At 53.2% G+C, this 10556-nt stretch overlaps 1 protein-coding gene and 1 long non-coding RNA gene across 2 annotated transcripts in view; one reads left to right on the top strand and one right to left on the bottom strand.

The window, feature by feature from the left end:
- Nucleotides 1–7421: 7421 nt before the first annotated feature.
- LOC102248238 lies at nucleotides 7422–9089 on the bottom strand. Its single transcript, XR_313753.2, has 3 exons — nucleotides 8918–9089; nucleotides 8209–8374; nucleotides 7422–8073 (listed from the first exon to the last, which is right to left on the bottom strand). It is a non-coding gene; the product is annotated as an uncharacterized LOC102248238 (long non-coding RNA).
- A 411-nt stretch (nucleotides 9090–9500) lies between these two features.
- The window catches only part of HOXC10 (homeobox C10), a 5188-nt gene continuing 4132 nt past the window's right edge, over nucleotides 9501–10556 (top strand). The window contains exon 1 of the mRNA XM_005869144.2: nucleotides 9501–10363. Within this exon, the coding sequence (XP_005869206.1) occupies nucleotides 9613–10363 (751 nt within the window). The 5' untranslated portion in view covers nucleotides 9501–9612. The remainder of the gene's footprint in view (nucleotides 10364–10556) is intronic.

The following is a 10556-nucleotide window of genomic DNA, read 5'->3' as shown; positions in this document are numbered from 1 at the left end:
GCCCCCCCTGCCCCCCTGCTCGGGGGCAGCCGAATGTGATCCTGCCTTGCTGTGAATTTCCGTACCTTCGACCTGGTGTTAGGTGTGCAAAGTCCGTGTCCTACCTCCGTCTGCGCCCAGGCCCCGCCCGAGCCTAGCTGTTCTCCCTGTGAATGTGTAGAGCCCTCCTTTGACATTTCTTAACGGGTGCATTGAGGTTTCCCAACCTTTTTTCCACGTCGTGCCCCACTCCATGGGTTTATAGCTATAGTCTATGCAGTTGTTGCTTCCCCCACCCCCTTTTTTTTAAGGAAAAAATGATTGGTGTGGGTGAAGCAGTAGGGAGATGGGACTGGGCACCTCCCCCATGCTGGGGCCTGGATTTTTGTAAATAAATTTCACAAGCGTTTCTTTCTACCCTGAGGGGTGAGGGGGAGGACTCGCCTGGAATGAGATTCAAATCACCCACCTCTCTCCATGTGCGTGAGTGTGTGTACATGTGCAATCCCCACCCTGCTTCTGTCCCAGAGGGATTGTTGTGAAATTCTTATGGTGGCAAATAAAGATATTTCATTCTGTTCAATATTATGATTTTATTTGACCCTTTTATTAGCCTCTCTCCTCTTAAAACCCTCAATGCTCCCAAGGTGGAGGCAGAGGCAGGCGGGCAGAGCCCTGGTGGTGTGGACAGGCTGTGAAGGTGAGGTAGGCCAGGGCTGGTGGGCCTGCACCCCACCCCCTCTCCCAGGGCAGGGGCCTGAGTGTGGCGGTAGCTTCCTCCCTATCTCAAGCTGAGAATATTCCGTGGCTCCTCTTAAAGCTCTCTTTTCTCACGTGCAGCCCAAGCTGCGTCCAAATGCCCGGCAATGCTTTCCGTTTAAGTACACGTTTGTTGTGGAGTTAATTGTAACCATCATCAAATTTAAATTTATAGGAATTTTCTTGGCTCCACTGCCCTCCTGCCAGATGTCTCCGTCTGTTGCAGTTAAATGTGCAGGGTTGAGGATAGGGCTCTCTCTCTCTCTCTCTCTCTCTCTCAGAAGACTGTATTGGATTTTTTATATACAATTTTGAAGGCTCTCTCTCTCTCTCTCTCTCTCTCTCTCTCTCAAGACTGTATTGGATTTTTTATATACAATTTTGAAGGAGGGAGGGGAGAAGAGGAGAAACCAGCCCCCTTCCTTTCCTCACCTTAGCTGCCCCTGAGGGTGGGAAGGTGGGACTGGGCCCTTCCCCTGAAGCACAAATGGCCAGGCTCCTCCAGACACAACAATACCTTAGGCTGGGGCCACCCTAATGTGTATACACTTGGTGTCCCCAGGAGAAAGCCCCAGAGACTTGTTTTCTAACAGGTTGGCTTGGGGTGCGACACTGGGGAAGATGACCTGAGAGAACAGTGGGCCACGCCTATGCATGTTTTTCTACATAAAGATAACCATAGTCCTTTCCGCACTGCACTTTCAGTGAGGGCACTTTGGCCATTTCAAATACAAATTCATTCCTTATTTGGGGTCAGATATTTGAGGCCAATTCTCGTATCTTTCCCCCTCTTTGGAACTGTTCTTATGCAATTCAAAGAAAATGTTTTTGTCAATGCAATTCTGTTGAAGGAAAGATAAAAGTGCCAGGACAATGGACTATTGCTTCTAATCTCCATCGTCCTTTTCTGATAACTGGAATCCCTGCAGCTTAAGTATCTGACTTTCTAACTAAAAATGTGGTTTTGAGACAAAATTTGCAAACTAAGCTGTATGTGCAATGCCGCCCCACAGTTCCCCCATGTGCCCACACACAAACATGTTTAAGTCAATGTGCCTATGGGTACACATGAGAAAGAATAGCATTTGCATGCTTTCCCTGTAGCATGAAGTAAACCTGACCGCATGCACACCTAGGGCTGTGTCCTCTGTGGTGTGTAACTACTGGCAGTGTTTGGTGACCAGCAGGCATGCAGCTGAGGACCCTCTGTGTATGAGTGTGTGTGCGCGTGAGTGTGAGACTTCTCTAGGTGTTTATCTACTAGTCATATCCAGGAGGATTGGCCTGCTGGCCACGTTTCCAATAAAGCAACACGAAGATAACTCTGTAGAACAAATCTCTTATAAAGCAAGATATTAATCTCCAAAGACTCCTATTTTGGAGAAAAATATTTTAAGTCCTCAACTACCACGTTCCCTGCAATGTGCAGCCCAGAAAAGGCCCCGGACTCCAGGAGGATTTCTGAAGGTTGGCTGGGGGGAGTCATAGTGAAAGAAAAACAAAGCTGCTGTGACCCAGGCCCAGGAACCTGCCAGCCCTTGGCGACCCTCTAAAAATAAGAAAAAAAGGGGGGGGGTTCTCTATCTCCCAAACAAACCCACCTTCGGACCCGGGGGATGTCCAACACCCTTTTGTCAGGGCCACTCTGGGCTCAACTTCTCCGGGTAATCCCCTCCAGCCACAGCGCTGCCCTGGAACAAAAGATCCCCGTCTAGACGCCGCCATAAAGCGTTCCCCCCACCCCACCCCCGCGCCTCTAAACCCAGTTTCATTTCGCCCTTAACGACCCAGTCTGGCCTGTGTTAGAAAACGCTTCCGCCCTAAATAGTAAACAAGCCGGTAGTGGACGGGTCTTGGCACCCCCAACACTCCCCAGACCCCCACTCCATTACCCCTTGCCCCGCATTTCCCCCTTCTCTAGCCTTTCTCAGCTCCCAGCTCCCCAACCCCCTTTCCCCGCCACCACTCCCCACCCCCAGTAAATAAACCCGAGGCCGAGTTCAAAGTTTCCTGGAGCTAAGGAGGAATGTTGGTTGTAAAAATCCAAGTTTATAGCGCACGTGGGAGTTTACAAGGGTATTAAGTGGTGTGGGCTGAGAGAGCGCACTCTGAGCCCCTCCCCCTCCTACTATGGGTTTTGGGGGTGCAGGAGGAACCTGGGGGGACTTGAAAAGAGAAGTGGGGTTGGGTCCAGCCTTGGGTTTGGGGTTTCTTTGTCACTCAGACTCTAGGTTGCTGGGAAATGATGATGCCAGGGCCCCTTGGAAGATGGCTCACAGGAGCCCACCGGGAGCCTCTGAGAGAAAGCCCGTGGGTGCTGTGTGGTGTCCCAGACAGGAGGCTGGGAGCTCTGCTCTGCGAGCTGCAGACCAGATATCTGAAAGGTGAACAGACGTGGGGACACCTGGAGCCAGTTCTCACCCAGAGGGGTGGGGGGAGACTGCCTGGGGCTAATTTCTTGAGTGGGCTAAAGGCAGAGAGGACTTTTCTCTCCCGAGCAAAGAGGAACTTTGAACTTCAAGGGAGTCAAGGGCACCACCCCTTCCCTCTCCCAACCGCTCTCAGGAATCTGTAGGGCAATTCGTTTCTGGGCCAATATTCCCTCAAGGGGGCAGTCCCTGGTGTTTTCTGGTGCCCCAGGGCTGGATCATGCTGTTTGCTGAACCCTCCCTTCTCCGGGCCCCACAGCACCCTGTGCACGCGACTACACTCTTTATTATTCATATAAACCTTTGGAAAAGGCATCGCCCGGAAGTTTTTATAACTTTGTTTGGCATAAAAGTTTTACAAGATTCCTCCTCCCCTTTTTTTAAAACTTAAAGTTTTGGTTTTGCTATGAATGAAATTTCAAGATTTGGGGGAGGTTGGGAAAACAGAGGCTCTGGGGTCCTGGTGGGGGGATCTGGAGCTGCCTTGCTCTGCCTAAGGCAAAACAAGGCTTACAGATTGAGGTCAATATTTTCTGAGGCCCACATTGGACCCAGCTTTGGGGACTGCCAATGTCAGCAGGACAAGACCTCCCCCATCATGCCCTCTTGTTTGACTTCAGGCAACATTCTCTCTCTCTCTCTCTCTCTCTCTCTCTCTCTCTCTCTCTCTTTCACACACACACACACACACACACACACACACACACACACACACACACCCTCAATCCACTGCATAAAGTGGAAACCCATAACCTTGATTCAGACCACAGATTTGGGATTTGGGAGGGTCTCTGTACACACAGCCCTGCCTCCCGCTAAGTCCACAATGGGTTTGAAGAAAGACAGAATTCAAAACGCCAAAGAAATTCCTCTTGCCCAGAGGTTGCAGTGGTTGCCGGACAGAAGAAGGATGGCCAGCAGGGCTGCAGTCTGGGAGCTCAGAGAACAAAGGTGCCCAAGTGGACATGGCCTTGGGCTACTAAGCCCACCAGTGAGCCCTTGGATCTGCTTCTTGAATCACCTGAGATTGACAGAACCCCACTTCTCCATTTCCCCTGACTGCAGCCTTAGGGAAATCAATTGGGCTCAAATTGAGGTTACTTTACTGTTCAACTCTGGAAGTCAACACAAAGATGAAGCTAATTCTCAAAAGATAGGCCTGGTGGACAATGCTCCTTTGGGGAGATTGAAATGAAGATACCTGAGCCCTGGAACCAGCGCTGCAGGGAGCCATCGGAGTCAGTTTCTCCTCTAATGGCGACTGTTAAGGCCTGGCCTCTGGCTGCTGCAGCCCTACACTTCCCCTTGTGAGAAGCCGAGTTAAGACTGAAGGCAGGAGAAGGTCAATTCCAAGCCTGAGCAGCCGGCTGGGGAGGGATGCGACCGACCGAGCCTGATCCTCTCCCCTCACAGAGCCCATCGCAACAGACAAACAAGAACGGCTAGGGAAGAAGGTCAAGAGGAAGGGAAGCACTGAGAAGGAAAGAAAAGGGCAAAGAATAAACTGTATAATAAGGAAAGAAAGAAGGAAAAATGAGAAAGACAATGAATTAAGGAAGAAAGAGGAAAGGATCAGAAAATGAGAAGGAAAAAATGAACTGCAGAAAAAAAGAGAAGGGAAGAAAAATGCAGAGAAAGAAGGGGGAGCAAAAAATAAAAAGAAGAAAGAAAGAAAGAGAAAGAAAGAAAGAAAGAAAGAAAGAAAGAAAGAAAGAAAGAAAGAAAGAAAGAAAGAAAGAAAGGTAAATGATGAAAAACAGATCTTGGGACAGGAATTTAGCCGGTAAGGAAGGAGCGGGGATTCACCGGAGTGAGCCGACCCAACCACAGCCCTGGCTCTGGCTAGAAACAGGACCTACTGGGGCAACTTGGAAGCAAACCATTAAAGTGGGGAGCAAGGCCTTCCCCCCACACACATCCTCCCACCCGTCTCCTCCTCCCTAAGCTTCTCTTGGACGCGTTTGCTATCTGGTTTCGATTTGATTCAGGAGACAAAGTTAAAGCATTGGTCGGCTTCCTTCCGAAAGGCGAAAGGCGAGAAAGCAGTTATGCTGGTCAGGCTGTTAGACTTCTGGACCCGGGATTGCAGGAAGCGCATTTTTGGGTAAAAGTGAATATTCGTGGCTCTGTATACAAAATTAAGCACATTTAGACACACGTGTAATTGGTAAACTCAATAGCATCGGGGTGCAAATGTGTGTACAAGGTCCAGATGTGAGAGCGATTCTAATGGTGGAGTGGCTGCGAGATCGGGGAGACCAGAGGCCCCTCCAGGCGTCCTCAGCCTGGCGTCTCCCTCCCTATACCTGTTTGAAAAGCAGTTTCCTGGGCTTCCGAGCATTTGTATTTTGTCTGGGATTTCCTTTCTCCCAATTAAGCTGAGACAGAGTCTGGTGTTAGCGAAAAAGAAAAGCAAATCTTTCCTTCAAGTTTTGGAAGGAAAATTATTTACCTGGGACTCCAAAGCAAGAGGAAAAAACCTGCAATTTTCACCACGAGTGTGATTTTGTTTTCTATTTTGCTTGATGAGATTTCAAGACACACACTTTTTTATTTTTTATTTTACCGCAAAGGGAGAGACCCTTTCCCTTTTTCTCTTCACCTTTGGAATTTCCTAGTTGACTTCCCTAACCTCTTGGAGAAACTTCACTAATTTTCCTTGGCGAAATCAGGGTGTTTCTGGGGGTGCTTTGAGGGTGTGAGCCAAGAAAACAGCCAGCCGAGGTTCCTTTCTGTTTGTTAAGCACTCCGTTTTTCTTCTATTTTTACATGGAGACCCCTACTGCCCCAGCCCTCGGCCTGCCCCTGGAACCCACCAAACGCCCTGGAATGTGCCAGGAGCACCTTCCTCCTCTCCCTGGCCCACAGTCCCTCCAGCGGCATGAGGCCCAGCCCTGCCTCCTTGCTTTCTTCCCAAGGTCCGGGTACTGGGAAGAAGGGCACAAGGGGCTAGGACTCTTTGGGGTAGGCGGGATTTGTCAAGATGTGGGTGCAGCCTGAACCCCTCTCTGGCCTGCAGCCCCTGGATTTTTACATCCTCAAGTGGAGGCAAAAAGAGTAAGCCCAAGAGTCGCAGTGCTCTTGGTACTCCTGGGGAGCTGGGGAAATGTCTCAACACAGCAATTCCAGCAACACAGGCTTCTCCTGGACCCCGATCCAGTTCCCCGGGGTGCAGGTCTGAAGGCCTTGGCCCCGGGGAGCAGGGCCGGTGGGCGCCTGGCGGCGGCAGGATGGCCCTGGCAACTCCGGTGCCTTTGAACGCCAGGCCCGGACAATAGGACTGAAACGGCCTTTGCTCGTGGCCTCGGGAAGACCGAGCTCAAGGGGGGCAGGGCTGGGACCTACAGCCGACCGACCCGCGTAAGCGCTCCTCTTGCCCCCTCCTCACCCTCACCCCTCAAGTCTTCCTTCCCATCACCCCCGCTGGGGCAGAATTCCAAAGTCTGAAAAACCCTACAAGTTGAATTCAAGTCTGCGTCTGCACGGGCTCCTGTTTAACAGCCCCGAGTTTGCGTTTATCCTGCGTAATTAAAGGCAAACATTTGTCCCACCGGGGGTCCTACTTAGGCTGATGAATTTGATTTCTTTTTTCATTAATGGGCCGTGTTTATCATACTTCTAATTATTTCAACTTTAAACACTATTTGTTCTTGTGAGGAAGTGGGAGTCCAGGCGGGAGGTTCCTCGTCCCACGGGGATGACTTCCATTAATAATGGCAAGGATTCCGGAGCGACTCCATCCCCTCCCATGGGTGAGTTTGGATTGGGGGTCGGGCTGGTAGGGGAAGACTGGTCCTAAAGCCCAGTGACTCCACTCCCTTCCCGCTGCTTCCCCAGGTTAAGCCTAGGGACTCGCTGGATTTGAGAGGTAATCTGGAGTTTGTCTCCTTCGCCCTCCTCCTCAGCCTCCCTCACCCCCTCCCAGGCCAAGCTCAGACCCTTTCTCTGTGAGGCTCATTGCAAACTTCCACTTCCCGCTGCCCCAGCCCAATCGCAGCCTAGCCGGGCAGAGGCTTCCGTAGTTCTGTGCAGGCCCCCAGCTCCCAACACCGAGAAAAAGACCAGGAAAGGCCAAGGTGGCCAAGTGGCACCTGAGCAGAGGGAGAGGGCCCAGCCAGAACCCCAAACAGGGAGCAAGGCCAGGGGTCTGGGACGACAGACTCCAGGGACAGGCACACCAGGCAGGAAAATAAAGGCACTGTGAGAGAGGGGGGAGGGAACCCCCCAAAGCCATATAATTTTCAATTGCTCTGGTCTTTAATTTCATCGCCCCATAAATGAGGAAATATCAGTTCCCATACTAAATTTTTATCCCCGGCTGATAAATATGACGGGGAATTTTCGTTGGGTCCTCGTAAAAGCGAGCAGTTTCGATCAAACTGGTGGGGAAAGACTTATGCAGATAATGCAAACAGAGTGGCCATAAAGTCTCCTCCGTTTCCCTCGGGGTGGGTGGTGGGACAAAAGGCTCTCTGGGTTGAGTGCTCCCGGGCTGTCCCAAGTCTCCTTTGGAGCCTAAACAGCCTAACCTTGCCTGGGCCAGCCCCTGTGCCGAGCCCACGGCGACCTCTGCAAAGGAAAACACAAAACCATTTCAAATCTCCGCTGGCTGGCCCTGCAAGCAAGTCATACGTTACAGATGTTCCTCCAGTTTTTCCTGGGTTCAGGGGCCCCCGCGCCTTCTCTCTGGACCACTGGATGAGAGAATCCCCGTGGATTTATTTCCGAAGTCCCCTTCTTGCTGCCCCGGCTCGGGCCTCCTCACTGCTCCACGCCAGGGCGCGCAGAGCTCCAGTCCTTTCTTTCCCCGCCAGGCTCCAGCCCTTCGGAAAGTAGAAACCTGAGGCTTGTCCAGGGGAAAATGTGGGGCGACCAGAAAAACAAGTTATCTTCCAGATTCCGTTTCCTAAGGAAGGCGTGGAGAGTTTAGTTCGCTTTGGGAGAAAGGCGGTGGAGAAACGAAAAGAACTATTTCAGACATACTTGCCCCTTACTTCTGGCTTCCCTTTATTGAAAAATAACCGCAATAATAGACTCGAACCTTTTCTCCTTTCAGAAATGCCCCCCGCTCATTCACTCTGCACAGGACACTTCTCTGGGTAGGATTTTGTCGAGCCTGGTGTCTTGGTTTTCCGTGTGAGATGCAGCTCTCCCAAACCGGCTGAGGCCCCGCGGGTCCCTTTTTTCTCTCTGGGAATAGTCCCTGTCTTAGTGGGAGCAAGGTCAATTGGAAAGCGAGAGCCACTGGGGCCTGGAGCAAAGCAACCAAACCCACCCAAAGGCCAAAGCCTTCCTGCCCCAGAGATGGTGACTCAGGAGCCACCCACCCAGCCAGGCCCAGGCGGCGCTCCTGGGTCCGACCGTGTCTCAGGCCACCAGCTTCCTCCTCCCCACCCTGGCTCCCCGGGAACCTCCTTTCCCCAAGCAGCCCTGAAGTGAGGAGACCCCCTCCCTGACCTCTCCTACTCTGGAGATTCCCTGTCTACTCCGAGGGGAACTTGCAACTTGATCAACTTCCGTGACTGGCGGTCCCCCAGCTCTCAGTCCCAAAGGCCATGCCGGGCCAAAACGAGGATACAGGAAAGCAGAAACTTTAGTTCTGTTTGGGATTCCTTAACTTTTTCTCCATTTCTCTGCCCACTGGAGCCCTCTCACGCCAAAGGACCTTACCCTAGTCCCACGCCAAGGAAAGAAGCAGAGGCGAGAGTCCAAGGAGAGAAAAAGGGAGGTGAGGAAAGGGGAGGAAGTACCTGAACGGTGTCTTGACCTTTTAATTTGAATTTGACTGTTTTGAGCCGCGAGTTACCTCGCTCTCTCCGTCTCTCCTGCATTCCCCCCCTTCCAGCCCCCCTCTCCAGGAGTACAGGCTGGTTCCCGGGTAAACAAACCCCATTCTCCCTAGACACCCCCTACCCCCACCCCTGCCCAATCTCCCTCCACCTTCCTCCTGCCCCTGTCGCCCCCGGGCGCTTCCTTTGTTCGCGGTGAAGTGCTTGGGCGCCCCTACCCCGAGGTGGTTGCTAGGTGGCGCTGTTACTCCACGCTCCGCGCTCCGCCTGCCGACAACTTGACCCCGCTGACGTCACGGCCGTCTGAATCATCAAGGCCATTTTCAAATCCCATTGGTCTAGCTGTCACATGGTGAGGACCGAATGTGCGGATAATTATGGAGCTGATATTCCCCCCTCCCTTCTTTTCCCTCCCGCCCCCTCGAACCGCCCCTCCCGGATGCGGCCGTCTGAATCATCAAGGCCATTTTCAAATCCCATTGGTCTAGCTGTCACATGGTGAGGACCGAATGTGCGGATAATTATGGAGCTGATATTCCCCCCTCCCTTCTTTTCCCTCCCGCCCCCTCGAACCGCCCCCCCTCCCGGATGGGGGGAAAAAAAGATGTCAGCTCCTCCGCCGTAGTATTGCTCCTTAAAAACCCCTCTCTCTGAAAATGACATGCCCTCGCAATGTAACTCCCAACTCGTACGCGGAGCCCGTGGCGGCGCCCGGCGGAGGAGAGCGCTTTAGCCGGAGCGCAGGCATGTATATGCAATCGGGGAGTGACTTCAACTGCGGGGTGATGAGGGGATGCGGGCTCACGCCCTCGCTCTCCAAGAGGGACGAGGGCAGCAGCCCCAACCTCGCCCTCAACACCTACCCGTCCTACCTCTCGCAGCTGGACTCCTGGGGCGACCCCAAAGCCGCCTACCGCCTGGAACAACCTGTTGGCAGGCCGCTGTCCTCCTGCTCCTACCCACCTAGTGTCAAGGAGGAGAATGTCTGCTGCATGTACAGCGCAGAGAAGCGGGCTAAAAGTGGCCCCGAGGCAGCTCTCTACTCCCACCCCCTGCAAGAGTCCTGCCTCGGGGAGCACGAGGTGCCCGTGCCCAGCTATTACCGCGCCAGCCCGAGCTACTCCGCGCTGGACAAGCCGCCCCACTGTGCCGGGACCAACGACTTCGAAGCCCCTTTCGAGCAGCGGGCCAGTCTCAACCCGCGCGCCGAACATCTGGAGTCGCCCCAGCTCGGGGGCAAAGTGAGTTTCCCTGAGACCCCCAAGTCTGACAGCCAGACCCCCAGCCCCAATGAGATCAAGACCGAGCAGAGCCTGGCGGGCTCCAAAGGCAGCCCCTTGGAGAGCGAAAAGGAGCGGGCCAAAGCCGCCGACTCCAGCCCCGACACCTCGGATAACGAAGCAAAAGGTAAGGCCGCCTGGGCCGTGGCCCGGCTGGAATGCTCGGTTATTTGGTCTTCCTGCCCGGGGCGGGGGGAAGGGAGAAGGTTGGGCCGCGGAGGCCCTGGTCCTGGACGGTCCTGGGAATAAGACCCCAGTTTGCGACTCCTGTCTGCTGAGCGCCAGGCGGGAGGCGCGTCCTCTGCCAGGGGAGGTGAGTG

Source organism: Myotis brandtii, unplaced genomic scaffold (genome assembly GCF_000412655.1).
Source record: "Myotis brandtii unplaced genomic scaffold, ASM41265v1 scaffold29, whole genome shotgun sequence".
Classification (NCBI taxonomy): Eukaryota; Metazoa; Chordata; class Mammalia; order Chiroptera; family Vespertilionidae; genus Myotis; species Myotis brandtii.
The sequence above is the reverse complement of the archived record's forward strand: the minus strand, read 5'-3'. Positions and strand labels throughout refer to the sequence as shown.